The sequence below is a fragment of the Bombina bombina genome, chromosome 3, assembly GCF_027579735.1.
Source record: "Bombina bombina isolate aBomBom1 chromosome 3, aBomBom1.pri, whole genome shotgun sequence".
In the NCBI taxonomy this organism is placed as follows: Eukaryota; Metazoa; Chordata; class Amphibia; order Anura; family Bombinatoridae; genus Bombina; species Bombina bombina.
In genome coordinates this window covers 797,410,508-797,429,284 of record NC_069501.1, presented here as the reverse complement: position 1 = coordinate 797,429,284, position 18,777 = coordinate 797,410,508, and the positions used below count along the sequence as shown (strand labels likewise).

At 41.4% G+C, this 18,777-nt stretch overlaps 1 protein-coding gene across 1 annotated transcript in view; it reads left to right on the top strand.

Annotated features, from left to right (window-relative positions):
• Positions 1–18,777, top strand: part of ATP10A (ATPase phospholipid transporting 10A (putative)) — a 510,848-nt gene that overhangs the window by 160,515 nt on the left and 331,556 nt on the right. Inside the window, 2 exon segments of the mRNA XM_053705460.1 lie at positions 8,880–8,986; positions 9,085–9,216. Of these exon segments, the coding sequence (XP_053561435.1) occupies positions 8,880–8,986; positions 9,085–9,216 (239 nt within the window).

Here is an 18,777-nt window from a genome sequence, read left to right as displayed (position 1 = left end):
TTTTGAAAGATACCATTATTTTCATCATATCTCATAATTTACTATATTTTCTTTTATAAAATATTATGAAGAAATGGAAAAAGCACACTTTTTTTTTTTAACTTTAACCCCCAAAATCTGTTGCACATCTATAGCCACCAACAAGCAACCATACTAAATAGTTTCTAAGTTTTGTCCTGAGTTTAGAAATACCCAATGTTTACATGTTCTTTGTTTTTTTTGCAAGTTATAGGGCAATACATCCAAACTAGAGCTGCAACAACTAATCGTCATAATCGATAATAATCGATTATGAAAATAGTTGTCAACGAATCTCATAATCGATTAATCGGGTTGCAATTAGTTGGTCTGTGCACAAGACCAGCTGCTTCACTCCAATGAACTCCTGCATATGGTATTGTGTTTTATGGCTATTTCCTTAGCCTAAAGGACGTCTACAGACATCTACTTTTCACTTTTTCAGGACAGTATACTTTTACAACCAGCCCTTACTTATGTGCAACCCAGATATAATAGTCATCATTTGGATTGTTTATATTAAATTTGGTGATTTGGAACTATGCTTTGCATGATATAGTGCTAAGCTTGTTATTTACACCTTGCCCCTAGATTGATGGGAGTTATTTAAATTGATGTGCACTATTATCTGTTTGCACAATTATTAGCGTATTGCTTGCTATTGCTGATTATATGTACTGTAATAATAAATGTGTAAGGCTTTGTCCTGTTATTGATATACAGTCCTTAGCGCTTTTGATTTTGTTTTTTATTGTTTTTTTATATTTTTAAGAAATTGTGATATGTACCAGATTCAACCTTTATAAGTATATATTTGTTATTTTTAGAGCGGACTAGATATTTCTCCTAACCTTATATCTGGTTATTTACCATTGCATGCAGATATTAAAGATATTTTTATGTTAGAATAAAGTCAAGGGTTACTTTATTGAGAGGCCCCTTGCCAAGGTAGAAAACACTTAGCATTGGTGAAGAGCTAACAAAGATAAATATCCCACTTTGGTGAAATTGGTAAAACCCTACTTATACACCTCAACAGCCTTTTCTCTGCTGCAGGAAATATAGCTGCAAACAGAGAACCAGCCTTAGCCAGAAGCATGTGGACATGTTGAGATTTTTGCATTTCAATGCAAAGTTTCTGAAAGAGTGAATAACAGAATGTTATTAACAGTGATAGTCTAACTCTTTCTAGTTCTACCACTTTTCAAACTGTTTGTGGTTTTGTTTTGTTTAATTATAAAACTGTGCTCTGCTGCTTAAAAATGGAAGAAACAGTTGTGTTAATGTAAAGTTTTAGTCTGAAGTTTATATTTGTAACACTCATTATGTGGATTTTAATTTAAAACATAGAAAACTATTATTGATTCTCTTTTTATCCGATTAGTCGATTAATCGAAAAAATAATCGGCCGATTAATCGATTATGAAAATAATCGTTAGTTGCAGCCCTAATCCAAACCATTTTTTTATTCCTCAAAATTTGCGATAGTTACATTGGAACACTGATATCTGTCAGGAATCCCTGAATATCCCTTGACATGTGTGTGTATATATATATATATATATATATATATATATATATATATATATATATATATATATATATATATATATATATATATATATATATATATATATATATATATATATATATATATATATATTTTTTTTTAGAAGACAACCCAAAGTATTGATCTAAGCCCATTTTAGTATATTTCATGCCACCATTTTACCGCCAAATGTGATCAAATAAAAAAAATCATTCACTTTTTCACAAACTTTAGGTTTCTCACTGAAATTATTTACAAACAGCTTGTGCAATTATGGCACAAATGGTTGTAAATGCTTATCTGGGATCCCCTTTGTTCAGAAATAGCTGACTTATATGGCTTTGGCATTGCTTTTTCGTAATTAGAAGGCCGCTAAATGCCACTGCGCACCAATCGTGTATTATGCCCAGCAGTGAAGGGGTTAATTAGGGAGCTTGTAGGGTTTATTTTAGCTTTAGTGTAGTAGACAACCCAAAGTATTGATCTAGGCCCATTTTGGTATATTTGATGCCACTATTTCACCGCCAAATGCGATCAAATAAAAAAAAAAGTTCACTTTTCCACAAACATTTTCACAAACTTTAGGTTTCTCACAGAAATTATTTACAAACAGCTTGTGCAATTATGGCACAAATGGTTGTAAATGCTTCTCTGGGATCCCCTTTGTTCAGAAATACCAGACATATATAGCTTTGGCTTGGCTTTTTGGTAATTAGGCCGCTAAATGCCGCTGCGCACCACACGTGTATTATGTCCAGCAGTGAAGGGGTTAATTAGGGAGCTTGCAGGGTTAATTTTAGCTTTAGTGTAGAGATCAGCCTCCCACCTGACACATCCCACCCCCTGATCCCTCCCAGACAGCTCTCTTCCCTCCCCCACCCTCTAATTGTCCCCGCCATCTTAAGTACTGGCAGAAAGTCTGCCAGTGCTAAAAGAAGTGGGCTTTTTTTGTGTTTTTTTTTAAATAAACCATATTCTGCGGTGTAGGATCCCCCCTTAGCCCCCAACCTCCCTGATCCCCCCCCCCCCCCCCAACAGCTCTCTAACCCTTCCCCTCTATCTTATTGTGCGCCATCTTGGGTACTGGCAGTACCCAGTTTGCCATAAAATATGGTATTTTTTTTTAAATTTTTAAATATTTTTCTGTAGTGTAGCTGCCCCCCCTCAATAACTAACCCCCCACCCCTCCCAGATCCCTTAGATAAAAATTCCCCCCTCCTCTCTCCCACCTTATCTAAGCAAATTGTGCCATGTTGTAGCGCTCCCACGCACTCTTGCCCCCATGCACGCGCCTGTCCACGCTCCCGGCGACCCCGCACGTGATCCCGCTCCCCTCTGACGCACATCCCCTCCATCGATGGCCGCCCATCCGCCTCCCTGCAACGGCTCCCACTCACCAACGATCGTGACCATCGATGGCCACAGAGTGGTTCACTCTGCATCGGATGGCTAAAAATGTTGTTGCAGGATGCTTAATATCGAGGCATCACTACAATAACATGAAAGCATCTGGAGGCGATCAGGATCGCTTCCACCGCTTGAAAAACACTGACGTACAGGGTACATCCTTGGTCGTTAACGACCGGTTTTTGTAGGACGTACCCTGTACGTTGTTGGTCGTTAAGGGGTTAAAGTGATAGGAAATTCAAAATTAAAGTTGCATGATTTAGACAGCGCAAGTCATTTTAAAATATTTTTAAATTCACTTCTATTTTCAAATGTGCTTCATTCTCTTGATATCCCTTGTCGAAAAAGAATATGCACATATCCTACACTGGTGAGAGCTAGTTGCTGATTGGTGCCTACAAACATTTGTGTCTTGTGGTTGGCTAACTAGATGTGTTCAGCAAAGGATAATCAGACAATTAAGCAAATTTGATAATAGAAGTAAATTGGAAAGTTGTTTAAAATTTTATGTTCTATCCAAATCATGAAAGAACATTTTGGGGTTTCATGTGTCTTTAAAATTGAAATGATGTGTTTTCAGGTTGTTGTGTTTTTATTGTTAGTTATTTAAACCACACTGTTTCAATATAACTAATATTGAGAGCAGTAGTTCAGTAAAGCAGTTATGTCTAAGAAGGTAAATTATAGCCTCCCAGTGTATCTTTTTTAATCCTGGCCAGTAGATTATAAGATTATGGGATCATATCTTGTGCATATTCTCTGCAACCTGAAGTAATAATGTGACCTCAAATTAAAAGCTAATGTATAAATGATCAGCTACATTCTGAACTTACAATATACTGTAGTTGTTTTGAGCTCTGGTTTGACACAGTTACGTTATAACATTTGAATAATGTCTGGGCACCTAGAGTGGGGACATGTTTTAAGGGGGATTTCATTATCCAGCAGAGGGGTTATTGAAATTTAATTTTTAATTTTATTTCCCTTAATACTTTTAAAATCTATATTAAAGGTTTCTAGCTTTTAAAAAGATCTGGTCAATTTAGTTTAGTGCATATATGTAAATGGGCTTATTAGTTTATATATTTATGTATTTTGCTGCGGTAAACTATCCTGGAACTGGTAAACAAAGACTGAAGTCAAAATCAAACTTTCATGGTCATGTCATTTTTAAGTGAATGTTCATTTTACCTTTTTTAGCAAATTAACTTCATTCTGTTGCTTAAGGTGTGGAAAAGGATGCCTAGCTAGACTCAGGAGCAGCAACTGTGAGCTAGCTGGTGATTGATGGATACTCACATATATATATTGTTTGTCATTGGCTTACCAAGATGTTCAGTTAGCTCCCAGCTATTTCCTTCTAAATACAGGGAGAGTCAACAGCTGCGTTCATTACTTTTGGAAATACAGAACCTGGCCACCAGGAGGAGGCAAAGACACCCCAGCCAAAAGCTTAAATACCTCCCCAGCTTCCCTCATCCCCCAGTCATTCTTTGCCTTTTGTCACAGGAGGATGGCAGAGAGGTGTCGGAAGATTCAGAGTAGTGGAGGTTAGTACCCTTCAGTATGTTCCACAGCATAGCTGCCGGTAAGATTGTTTCATTACTTTACATACATGTTAACGATAGAAGACAGGGTCACAATGGGACTCCTTTATCTTTATGGAATCTAGGGTTAATATCTCCTGAGGGAGATTATTGAGCAGTGTTTTTTTTTTTAAATCATATTATATGATTTCGACTGTTTATGTGTAAGAACGTTTGGGCTCTTAGCCTGATACGGAACGTACAGGTTATTTTCATTTTGAAAAATGCACAGTTTCTTTATATTAGAGTGGCGTGCTTTTTCCTTAGCAGGGGAGGGCCTGCATGAGCATCATGTGACCAGGAATGGTCACGTTTTTGTTTTTCATCACTTGGCCGGATGTCTGAAGAGAGGAACTTCTTCTCTATCTGTCTGGATCATAGGAGGTGGTGAGTGCCCCAGCCATTGGGGGTATAAGGTGCCAGTTGCTTTTCCTTTCTATAAATTGTTATAGATGAGTTATGAAGGATTCTGATATTTTAGAGGGGGATCCCTCCGATACAGAATTTTATACCTGTGTATATTGTGAGGAGGCTGGGGTAATCCAGCCCCATATGCCGCAATAGAGTGTTCTCATCAAACAATGTTGAGATGTTAGACACCACTTAGCCAGCTGCCTCTGAGAACTCTTCATCCAGTGAGGTGTGTTCCCTTGATTCTGTTCCTAAATATGCAGTTTCCCTGAGCTCCGATCCACCTTCGCCTGTAATGGGTTTGTTTCCACCAGAGGTTACTTCGCAGTTCTGCGTGGCCATCTCTTCGGCCTTAGCGAGATTACCTATTCCTGCTACGCGCAAGAGAGGGGTTAGTCCGGGCTTTCCTGCCCAAGGACAATTTGGTGTCCGATCAGTCCTCTGGGGAAGCGATTCCTTTTGATGGCTTTGCAGGGAGAACCTGCAGGGTCAGAGTCTGCTGATTTGGGTCCTCCGTCTGTGGTGGGCTTAGAATTTAGATTTAGAATGGCATGCCTGCGTTTACTTCTGAGAGATGTTTTGGCGATGTTTCCCCTACTGCTCCGTCAGTTGAATCTCTGTTCTCTAAATCAGATAACGATCTTAACTAAGACGAGTGGAGGTTGTTGTTATTTCTCGTCGTCTTGTTTTACTTTTGTTTTAATCGTTTATTCTTTATCCCAGTTCTGAGCTCTATGAGGAGTTGTGTCGTATGACAGGCAGGACCTGTTTTTGTTTACACACTCCTTTTCTGCTTTTCAGCAGATAGTTTTTTTTTTTTTTGAGCTCTGGATTGTTTTAGAAACTCTTCCTAGAAAGACGTTTCGTCACAAGGGATTTTTAATACTATTGACTTTGATATCGAGATTGTTGAAGACTTCCAGTGAAAGCTTGTAGAGTTCTGCTCGGTGTGATAGTTCCCCCGATATTTTGAGGTATTTTTAAGCCTCGGAGCTTAATTTCTTTGTTTTTAATGCTCAGTAGTTCTATTTTTGCTGTTTTAAGCAGTTTTCTATTTCGTCCAGGAGTGTCCCGGATGTTTCTCATATCCGAGATGGCAGGCAGGTCCTGTTGTGGATACTAGTTAGGTCTATTCCTTCTTTCTACTTAGGAGAATTATTTTTTTCTGCTAGATCCTGGTCCAGGTACAGCAGGCCCATCTATCCTAATTGACAGGCTGGACCTGTGTAGGTATTATCTGGGTTGGGTGCTTGATTCAGGATCTTGATTCAGGATCTTATTGATATTTAAGTAAAGCTTATCAGTTCTTCTTTCACTGGAGAATGTAAGGTTCTCCCTTCCTTAGATGAAGGATGTTTTTTTCTGTTTCATCCTTTTTTGTGCGAATTAGGTTCATAGGAGCCACACTTTTCTTTAAACCTAGTTCTGATCCTTCTTCGGATCTGGGGTTTCAGATGGCAGTATCCTGCTTCCAGTTTTATGGGAGTTCCCTGGTTTCGCTTCTAGGTTTCTTACCTTCGCCTGATCTTTTAATCCTGAGATATTGCGAATTCCATTAGGTTATGCCCTCCAGTTCCCTTCTGGTCTTGGTGACCTGGGGGTGGAGAGTGTTAGACACAGCAGAGGCTGTGATTTTGGCATGGTGTTGGGAATCTGTCTTCAGACTTACTTGGAATTCCGGTGGATCCCATTGTTCCGTTTAGATCTCTCGGTTCTGATAATTTTTTCTCTGTTCTCCCGGGGCGGTTTTGTCCTTGTTGCTTCCTTGTCCATGGGGAGAGTGTGTCCTAGGGAGCCCGAGGGTAGGGAGTTTTCCTTCCATTCTTTCCTTGGTTCCTCATCAAGCATTCTTCGTACCACTTGGGACTTCTCTAGGGAGACCCTCTTCTAAAGGAGAGTTCCTTCTGCTGGTTGGGGGGGGGGGGGATCTCGTGTTTGGTGGTGGGCGAAAGTCCACGTCAGCTCATTACCAGCGATACTCTCTATGAGCGTACTCTTCAGTTCGGATGTCCCCTACATTCTTTCCCTGATCGACGGTTTGTGTCGGATGAAGAAGCCATTTTTCAGGTCTCATGGCGTCAGGTTAGCTCCACCGCTTCGGTAACAAACGGTGGATTTGATCCCAGGTGGGGCTCCGGCCTTTTCTTCCTGAATATGCTAGACATCTAGCATTCCTTAAAGGTTTTTCTTTTAACCTTCTTCTCTTTGGCCATGTCATTTTTTTGTGGTAGATGGTCGATCCTAGCAGACATCTGAGACAGTTTGCTCTGTTTATATCTGGATTTGTGTAGCAATTTAGGGTCTTCATCTCCATGGACCTTTTGTTTCAGGGATCGTCTGGAGCAGGTTTCTAGTGTTCATCGCATCCTGGACTCTCTGAATGACTGCATGGAATTGACCGCTTAGTCTTAACCAAGAGAGGTTTTTCTGATGAGGTGTGGATGCTCTTGTTCTAGCTCATAAGCCGGGGTATAGTTGCATCTATTATAAGGAGTGCTGGACCTACTTCTTCTGGTATGCTGAGCAGGATTTTCCTCCTGGCATAAGGACAGGTTTCTCCAGGATGCTCTGGGGAAGGGCCTTCTGTTAGCTCCCTATCTATTTTACTGCTCAAGAGGTTCTCAGAGCTTCCAGATGTCCAGTCTTGTTCAGGCTTTGATTAGTTTAGGCCTGTGTTTGGATCTAGTGCTCCTCCTTGGAGCTTTCATCTTGTTCTAAGTTTTGCAGAGGGCCCTGTTTGGGCATATGCATAGAGTTGACATTAAGATTTTCTGTCTTGGAAGGTTCCTTCGTTTCTACTGGCTATTGCTTCGACACACAGGGTTTCTGAGGTGGCTGTCTTGCAATGTGAGGTCCCTTACCCAGTTTTTCATGTGGCTAAGGCTATCCTCTCTGGGTTGGTTTTGTTCCTATGGTTGTTTTAGATTGCAACATCAATCAGAAGTTTGCGTTTCCTTCCTTGTGTCCTATTTCTTCTTCTAGAAGGAGTGGTTATTTCTTAACTTGGATATGATTCGGGCCTTGAAGTTCTGTCTTCAGGCTAAAAAGGAGTTTTTGTCAACCTTCTTCCTTGTTTGTGTCTATTCTGGGAGGCGTGAGGGGCAGGAGCCTCGTCCACTTCCTTGGTTTTTCTGGTTAAGGAGCATGTTCTTAGCTTATTGAGTCAGCGCACACTAACCTCCTCAGAGGTCTATGGCTCAGTTTGAGTACAGTGACTATTTTTTGTGTCTTTGACATGAGATCATATGGTTCTGATTGTTGGGTGACTTAGTCCTCTTAACATTCTTATTTTTTTCTTTTTTGCTTCTTCAAGGAAGCCTTGGGAGTTTGGGTTTCTGACAGGCTGTGGTACCCTCAGGTTGGGCCGCTTCTTATTTGTACCCTCCCGTTAGCATTCAGTGTCCTCTGTAGCTTGAGTATAATTTCCCACAAGTAATGAATGTAGCTGTGGACTCTCCCTGTATTTAGAAGGAAAACATAAATTATGACTGGCCAGATAATTTCCTAAGAGTCCACAGCTCCCGTCCATGCTCTCCTGTGGGCGGCCCTAAATTTAGTTGTTTTCTTCTGGCACTTTTTTCACCCTGATATTTCTCCTACTGTTCCTTGTTCCCTCGGTAGAATGACTGGGGGATGAGGGAAGCGGGGCAGGTATTTAAGCCTTTGGCTGGGGTGTCTTTGCCTTCTCCTGGTGGCCAGCTTCTGTATTCTCACAAGTAATGAATGCAGCTGTTGACTCTCCCTGTATCGAAGGATAGGAAATTATCTGGTAAGTCATAATTTATGTTTTTGCTTTTTCTATGTTTTTAACCCCTTTGGTTAACTGCTTATAAGTTTAAATTTCTTTAAGCTTCTGTAACCTTTTTTTCTTTGAGCATAATTTTAACAAGTTTATTTATTTTCCCTAGTGTTCATACAAACGGTAAAAAGGCTGGACTTTATAAGGAAAATTTACTTTTACGAGGATGCACTCTTAGAAATACTGAGGTTGTATCTGGAATTGTTGTTTATGCAGGTAAGAAGTGCAAAATAGTTGTAGCTAGGATATTATTATTAGTAGTAGTAGTGTGAAATAAATCCATTAATCTTTTTTTATGTATTTATTTTTGGTAGGCCATGAGACCAAAGCTTTGTTAAACAACAATGGACCACGTTACAAGCGTAGTAACCTGGAGAGACAGATGAATGTAGATGTATTTTGGTGTGTGCTAATTCTTGTAATCATGTGCCTGTTTTCTGCTGTTGGTAAGAAATTATGTTATACAATAACAACTGCCTGAAAAGATAATTGTGGCATTACTGACTTGATGGACATTTTGTATTTAGTTGAAATAATTTTTATTAACTCCTCTCCACCTCCTCCATGTACAGGGATCATATAGACATTTCATGTTTTTGGGTACATCAGATAACACAGTGCGATGGTTGCTTAACATAGATATGCTCATCTCTGAAAGTGTCCCATTATGTGAGATTTTTAACAGTTCATATGTCTCATCCCTTATTAGCATATATGAAGAGTTCAGTACTTAAATGCGGTTTTAATGTCTCAATACTATGTTCTTCATAGTCTTCTGTGGAGTTATTTTTCTTAATACATTCTCCCCCTGTTGAGGCTCTTCTTTATTCTCCTTTAGAATATTATTCTTTGTAGGGAGTAGAATAGTATGGGAGGTGTGCTTTCATAGTAGTTTCAATCTAACTTATTAAACTCTTGAACTTAAACAGACTAAACTAACAAATCAACAATATAAAAACATTCATAGAGTTGTATTCTACCACTGCATATTTTACATTCTCCTTATCTAAAGATTGCTTGCTCATCTAGGAGTGCTTCTGTCAAGGATCTAAGTATCCCCTTCAACCAATCACTTCCCTTCTCTTTCTGTTTAGATACAGGGTATATCTCCTTCCCCTCCCAGTTTCAAGCCTCTTTTACTGTTTATTGTTCTCCACTATCCAGTAGAACCAGACTTTTTGGAACCAAGGTTCCATGTCTAGCACATTTGCTGCTGATTCATACAATGAATATGTTACCCGGATTCTAGCTAGGACCTCAGCCCATGATGGTATTTCCGTCTTCCAATATTTTGCTATAGTAATTCTCGTTATAGTGCACAAAATCCTGATAAACACATTTATATGCGTATTAAATCTAGTTATGATCTCGTGCAGTAATGCCTGCGCTGGGGTGAGAAAAATCTGTTCATTCAATATCTTGCTCAGTAATTCAGATAATTTTTGCCATATGTTGCTTACTTTAGTGCATTCCCACCACATATGGAAATAGGTACCTGCTGTTTGACAGCCTCTGTAACAGTGATTATTGCTCCCCTTAACCATGTGGGCTGTTTTTGTTGGTGTCAGATACCATCTAAAAGACGTTTTCAATATGTTTTCCCTAAGATCTGCACTTATAAGTCCTTTACTAGCCTGAGAAAACATTTCGTCCCATTTATCTATCTCAATCTCTCTACCTAAATCTCGTTCCCATTGCAGCATCACTGAGGATTTTGTTCGTCTCTTACTCTCCTGAATAGAAATATATAGCCTAGAAATTGCCTTTTTAGGCCTATTGAGGGATGTGCACAGGTTTTCTAAAGTCGACTGTCGAGTTTGTGTCCCCTCTGTCCCTAGGTAATCCCGTATGGATGACATTGTTTGGAGATATAGGTACCAATGTAACTGGATGGGCTCAAGTTTTTGCTGGAGTTGATTATATGTCAGCAGCTTACCCTGTTGTTGTAAATCTGCAACTCTGTATAACCCCTTATTTTCCCATTTCATAACTCTACGTTTGAAATCGTCGTTTACTAAGTATTTCAGTGGTATCGTCAGTGAGTTCACAGGTATCAACCCTCCCATCTGTTTGGTAGTCATCCACTGTTGTCTGGTAAGCAGTGTGGTTTTATTTTGAAACATAGCACGAGATTCCCTAAGATCTCTGTCCCATAGGATTCCATCTGGTGTCTCTTGATTCAACATTTCTGCTTCTAGAGCAGGCCATAATATGTTTGTCTGTCGCCTCCCTAATATCGAGTTCTGGGCTAAGCGAGCTGCTGTATGATAGTCGTGTAAATTGGGGACTCCCATCCCTCCCAGTTGTCTATGTCTGTCTAAAATATGACGAGAGATCCTCGGGTATCTATTATCCCTCAAAAATCTATGTATGTCTTTCTGGAGATTGTCAAGGTCTGGGATATTGATTTTTATGGGAAGTACTCGAAACAAGTATAAAATTCTAGGCAGGATTGTCATCTTCACTGCAGATAGTCTGCCATACCATGAGAACCCCATCTTCCTCCATTTCCCTAAGTCAGATCGAATTGCCTTAAACAGGGGAACATAATTTCTCCAACATAGGTGTGTCCGGTCCACGGCGTCATCCTTACTTGTGGGATATTCTCTTCCCCAACAGGAAATGGCAAAGAGCCCAGCAAAGCTGGTCACATGATCCCTCCTAGGCTCCGCCTACCCCAGTCATTCTCTTTGCCGTTGTACAGGCAACATCTCCACGGAGATGGCTTAGAGTTTTTTAGTGTTTAACTGTAGTTTTCTCCAACATAGGTGTGTCCGGTCCACGGCGTCATCCTTACTTGTGGGATATTCTCTTCCCCAACAGGAAATGGCAAAGAGCCCAGCAAAGCTGGTCACATGATCCCTCCTAGGCTCCGCCTACCCCAGTCATTCTCTTTGCCGTTGTACAGGCAACATCTCCACGGAGATGGCTTAGAGTTTTTTAGTGTTTAACTGTAGTTTTTATTATTCAATCAAGAGTTTGTTATTTTAAAATAGTGCTGGTATGTACTATTTACTCAGAAACAGAAAAGAGATGAAGATTTCTGTTTGTATGAGGAAAATGATTTTAGCAACCGTTACTAAAATCCATGGCTGTTCCACACAGGACTGTTGAGAGGAATTAACTTCAGTTGGGGGAACAGTGAGCAGTCTCTTGCTGCTTGAGGTATGACACATTCTAACAAGACGATGTAATGCTGGAAGCTGTCATTTTCCCTATGGGATCCGGTAAGCCATGTTTATTAAGATAGTAAATAAGGGCTTCACAAGGGCTTATTAAGACTGTAGACTTTTTCTGGGCTAAATCGATTCATTATTAACACATATTTAGCCTTGAGGAATCATTTAATCTGGGTATTTTGATAAGATTATATCGGCAGGCACTGTTTTAGACACCTTATTCTTAGGGGCTTTCCCAAATCATAGGCAGAGCCTCATTTTCGCGCCGGTGTTGCGCACTTGTTTTTGAGAGGCATGACATGCAGTCGCATGTGTGAGGAGCTCTGATACATAGAAAAGACTTTCTGAAGGCGTCATTTGGTATCGTATTCCCCTTTGGGCTTGGTTGGGTCTCAGCAAAGCAGATACCAGGGACTGTAAAGGGGTTAAAGTTAAAAACGGCTCCGGTTCCGTTATTTTAAGGGTTAAAGCTTCCAAATTTGGTGTGCAATGCTTTTAAGGCTTTAAGACACTGTGGTGAAATTTTGGTGAATTTTGAACAATTCCTTCATATTTTTTCGCAATTGCAGTAATAAAGTGTGTTCAGTTTAAAATTTAAAGTGACAGTAACGGTTTTATTTTAAAACGTTTTTTGTACTTTGTTATCAAGTTTATGCCTGTTTAACATGTCTGAACTACCAGATAGACTGTGTTCTGAATGTGGGGAAGCCAGAGTTCCTTCTCATTTAAATGAATGTGATTTATGTGACAATGACAATGATGCCCAAGATGATTCCTCAAGTGAGGGGAGTAAGCATGGTACTGCATCATTCCCTCCTTCGTCTACACGAGTCTTGCCCACTCAGGAGGCCCCTAGTACATCTAGCGCGCCAATACTCCTTACTATGCAACAATTAACGGCTGTAATGGATAATTCTGTCAAAAACATTTTAGCCAAAATGCACACTTATCAGCGTAAGCGCGACTGCTCTGTTTTAGATACTGAAGAGCATGACGACGCTGATAATAATGGTTCTGAAGGGCCCCTAAACCAGTCTGATGGGGCCAGGGAGGTTTTGTCTGAGGGAGAAATTACTGATTCAGGGAACATTTCTCAACAAGCTGAACCTGATGTGATTACGTTTAAATTTAAGTTGGAACATCTCCGCATTCTGCTTAAGGAGGTATTATCCACTCTGGATGATTGTGACAAGTTGGTCATCCCAGAGAAACTATGTAAAATGGACAAGTTCCTAGAGGTCCCGGGGCTCCCAGAAGCTTTTCCTATACCCAAGCGGGTGGCGGACATTGTAAATAAAGAATGGGAAAGGCCCGGTATTCCTTTCGTCCCTCCCCCCATATTTAAAAAATTGTTTCCTATGGTCGACCCCAGAAAGGACTTATGGCAGACAGTCCCCAAGGTCGAGGGAGCGGTTTCCACTTTAAACAAACGCACCACTATACCCATAGAAGATAGTTGTGCTTTCAAAGATCCTATGGATAAAAAATTAGAAGGTTTACTTAAAAAGATGTTTGTTCAGCAGGGTTACCTTCTACAACCAATTTCATGCATTGTCCCTGTCGCTACAGCCGCGTGTTTCTGGTTCGATGAGCTGGTAAAGGCGGTCGATAGTGATTCTCCTCCTTATGAGGAGATTATGGACAGAATCAATGCTCTCAAATTGGCTAATTCTTTCACCCTAGACGCCACTTTGCAATTGGCTAGGTTAGCGGCTAAGAATTCTGGGTTTGCTATTGTGGCGCGCAGAGCGCTTTGGTTGAAATCTTGGTCAGCTGATGCGTCTTCCAAGAACAAGCTACTTAACATTCCTTTCAAGGGGAAAACGCTGTTTGGCCCTGACTTGAAAGAGATTATCTCTGATATCACTGGGGGTAAGGGCCACGCCCTTCCTCAGGATCGGCCTTTCAAGGCCAAAAATAAACCTAATTTTCGTCCCTTTCGTAGAAACGGACCAGCCCAAAGTGCTACGTCCTCTAAGCAAGAGGGTAATACTTCTCAAGCCAAGCCAGCTTGGAGACCAATGCAAGGCTGGAACAAGGGAAAGCAGGCCAAGAAACCTGCCACTGCTACCAAGACAGCATGAAATGTTGGCCCCCGATCCGGGACCGGATCTGGTGGGGGGCAGACTCTCTCTCTTCGCTCAGGCTTGGGCAAGAGATGTTCTGGATCCTTGGGCGCTAGAAATAGTCTCCCAAGGTTATCTTCTGGAATTCAAGGGGCTTCCCCCAAGGGGGAGGTTCCACAGGTCTCAGTTGTCTTCAGACCACATAAAAAGACAGGCATTCTTACGTTGTGTAGAAGACCTGTTAAAAATGGGAGTGATTCATCCTGTTCCATTAGGAGAACAAGGGATGGGGTTCTACTCCAATCTGTTCATAGTTCCCAAAAAAGAGGGAACGTTCAGACCAATCTTAGATCTCAAGATCTTAAACAAGTTTCTCAAGGTTCCATCGTTCAAAATGGAAACCATTCGAACAATTCTTCCTTCCATCCAGGAAGGTCAATTCATGACCACGGTGGATTTAAAGGATGCGTATCTACATATTCCTATCCACAAGGAACATCATCGGTTCCTAAGGTTCGCATTCCTGGACAAGCATTACCAGTTCGTGGCGCTTCCTTTCGGATTAGCCACTGCTCCAAGGATTTTCACAAAGGTACTAGGGTCCCTTCTAGCTGTGCTAAGACCAAGGGGCATTGCTGTAGTACCTTACTTGGACGACATTCTGATTCAAGCGTCGTCCCTTCCTCAAGCAAAGGCTCACACGGACATCGTCCTGGCCTTTCTCAGATCTCACGGATGGAAAGTGAACGTGGAAAAGAGTTCTCTATCTCCGTCAACAAGGGTTCCCTTCTTGGGAACAATAATAGACTCCTTAGAAATGAGGATTTTTCTGACAGAGGCCAGAAAAACAAAACTTCTAGACTCTTGTCGGATACTTCATTCCGTTCCTCTTCCTTCCATAGCGCAGTGCATGGAAGTGATAGGTTTGATGGTAGCGGCAATGGACATAGTTCCTTTTGCGCGCATTCATCTAAGACCATTACAACTGTGCATGCTCAGTCAGTGGAATGGGGACTATACAAACTTGTCTCCGAGGATTCAAGTAAATCAGAGGACCAGAGACTCACTCCGTTGGTGGCTGTCCCTGGACAACCTGTCACAAGGGATGACCTTCCGCAGACCAGAGTGGGTCATTGTCACGACCGACGCCAGTCTGATGGGCTGGGGCGCGGTCTGGGGATCCCTGAAAGCTCAGGGTCTTTGGTCTCGGGAAGAATCTCTTCTACCGATAAATATTCTGGAACTGAGAGCGATATTCAATGCTCTCAAGGCTTGGCCTCAGCTAGCGAGGGCCAAGTTCATACGGTTTCAATCAGACAACATGACAACTGTTGCGTACATCAACCATCAGGGGGGAACAAGGAGTTCCCTGGCGATGGAAGAAGTGACCAAAATCATTCTATGGGCGGAGTCTCACTCCTGCCACCTGTCTGCTATCCACATCCCAGGAGTGGAAAATTGGGAAGCGGATTTTCTGAGTCGTCAGACATTGCATCCGGGGGAGTGGGAACTCCATCCGGAAATCTTTGCCCAAGTCACTCAACTGTGGGGCATTCCAGACATGGATCTGATGGCCTCTCGTCAGAACTTCAAAGTTCCTTGCTACGGGTCCAGATCCAGGGATCCCAAGGCGGCTCTAGTGGATGCACTAGTAGCACCTTGGACCTTCAAACTAGCTTATGTATTCCCGCCGTTTCCTCTCATCCCCAGGCTGGTAGCCAGGATCAATCAGGAAAGGGCGTCGGTGATCTTGATAGCTCCTGCGTGGCCACGCAGGACTTGGTATGCAGATCTGGTGAATATGTCATCGGCTCCACCATGGAAGCTACCTTTGAGACGAGACCTTCTTGTTCAAGGTCCGTTCGAACATCCGAATCTGGTCTCACTCCAGCTGACTGCTTGGAGATTGAACGCTTGATCTTATCGAAGCGAGGGTTCTCAGATTCTGTTATCGATACTCTTGTTCAGGCCAGAAAGCCTGTAACTAGAAAGATTTACCACAAAATTTGGAAAAAATATATCTGTTGGTGTGAATCTAAAGGATTCCCTTGGGACAAGGTTAAGATTCCTAAGATTCTATCCTTCCTTCAAGAAGGATTGGAAAAAGGATTATCTGCAAGTTCCCTGAAGTGACAGATTTCTGCCTTGTCTGTGTTACTTCACAAAAAGCTGGCAGCTGTGCCAGATGTTCAAGCCTTTGTTCAGGCTCTGGTTAGAATCAAGCCTGTTTACAAACCTTTGACTCCTCCTTGGAGTCTCAACTTAGTTCTTTCAGTTCTTCAGGGGGTTCCGTTTGAACCCTTACATTCCGTTGATATTAAGTTATTATCTTGGAAAGTTTTGTTTTTGGTTGCAATTTCTTCTGCTAGAAGAGTTTCAGAATTATCTGCTCTGCAGTGTTCTCCTCCTTATCTGGTGTTCCATGCAGATAAGGTGGTTTTACGTACTAAACCTGGTTTTCTTCCAAAAGTTGTTTCTAACAAAAACATTAACCAGGAGATTATCGTACCTTCTCTGTGTCCGAAACCAGTTTCGAAGAAGGAACGTTTGTTGCACAATTTGGATGTTGTTCGCGCTCTAAAATTCTATTTAGATGCTACAAAGGATTTTAGACAAACATCTTCCTTGTTTGTTGTTTATTCCGGTAAAAGGAGAGGTCAAAAAGCAACTTCCACCTCTCTCTCTTTTTGGATTAAAAGCATCATCAGATTGGCTTACGAGACTGCCGGACGGCAGCCTCCCGAAAGAATCACAGCTCATTCCACTAGGGCTGTGGCTTCCACATGGGCCTTCAAGAACGAGGCTTCTGTTGATCAGATATGTAGGGCAGCGACTTGGTCTTCACTGCACACTTTTACCAAATTTTACAAGTTTGATACTTTTGCTTCTTCTGAGGCTATTTTTGGGAGAAAGGTTTTGCAAGCCGTGGTGCCTTCCATCTAGGTGACCTGATTTGCTCCCTCCCATCATCCGTGTCCTAAAGCTTTGGTATTGGTTCCCACAAGTAAGGATGACGCCGTGGACCGGACACACCTATGTTGGAGAAAACAGAATTTATGTTTACCTGATAAATTACTTTCTCCAACGGTGTGTCGGGCCCACGGCCCGCCCTGGTTTTTTAATCAGGTCTGATAATTTATTTTCTTTAACTACAGTCACCACGGTATCATATGGTTTCTCCTATGCAAATATTCCTCCTTAACGTCGGTCGAATGACTGGGGTAGGCGGAGCCTAGGAGGGATCATGTGACCAGCTTTGCTGGGCTCTTTGCCATTTCCTGTTGGGGAAGAGAATATCCCACAAGTAAGGATGACGCCGTGGACCGGACACACCGTTGGAGAAAGTAATTTATCAGGTAAACATAAATTCTGTTTTTTTTATTCAATCAAGAGTTTGTTATTTTAAAATAGTGCTGGTATGTACTATTTACTCTGAAACAGAAAAGAGATGAAGATTTCTGTTTGTAAGAGGAAAATGATTTTAGCAACCGTTACTAAAATCCATGGCTGTTCCACACAGGACTGTTGAGAGGAATTAACTTCAGTTGGGGGAACAGTGAGCAGTCTTTTGCTGCTTGAGGTATGACACATTCTAACAAGACGATGTAATGCTGGAAGCTGTCATTTTCCCTATGGGATCCGGTAAGCCATTTTTATTCAGACAGTAAATAAGGGCTTCACAAGGGCTTATTAAGACTGTAGACATTTTCTGGGCTAAATCGATTCATATATACACATATTTAGCCTTGAGGAATCATTTAATCTGGGTATTTTTGTAAAATAATATCGGCAGGCACTGTTTTAGACACCTTATTCTCTAGGGGCTTTCCCTAATCATAGGCAGAGCCTCATTTTCGCGCCGGTATTGCGCACTTGTTTTTGAGAAGCATGACATGCAGTCGCATGTGTGAGGAGCTCTGATACATAGAAAAGACTTTCTGAAGGCGTCATTTGGTATCGTATTCCCCTTTGGGCTTGGTTGGGTCTCAGCAAAGCAGATACCAGGGACTGTAAAGGGGTTAAAGATAAAAACGGCTCCGGTTCCGTTATTTTAAGGGTTAAAGCTTCCAAATTTGGTGTGCAATACTTTTAAGGCTTTAAGACACTGTGGTGAAATTTTGGTGAATTTTGAACAATTCCTTCATACTTTTTCGCAATTGCAGTAATAAAGTGTGTTCAGTTTAAAATTTAAAGTGACAGTAACGGTTTTATTTTAAAACGTTTTTTGTACTTTGTTATCAAGTTTATGCCTGTTTAACATGTCTGAACTACCAGATAGACTGTGTTCTGAATGTGGGGAAGCCAAGGTTCCTTCTCATTTAAATAGATGTGATTTATGTGACACTGAAAATGATGCCCAAGATGATTCCTCAAGTGAGGGGAGTAAGCATGGTACTGCATCATTCCCTCCTTCGTCTACACTAGTCTTGCCCACTCAGGAGGCCCCTAGTACATCTAGCGCGCCAATACTCCTTACTATGCAACAATTAACGGCTGTAATGGATAATTCTATCAAAAACATTTTAGCCAAAATGCCCACTTATCAGCGCAAGCGCGACTGCTCTGTTTTAGATACTGAAGAGCATGGGGACGCTGATGATAATGGTTCTGAAATGCCCCTACACCAGTCTGAGGGGGCCAGGGAGGTTTTGTCTGAGGGAGAAATTTCAGATTCAGGGAAAATTTCTCAACAAGCTGAACCCGATGTGATTACATTTAAATTTAAGTTGGAACATCTCCGCGCTCTGCTTAAGGAGGTATT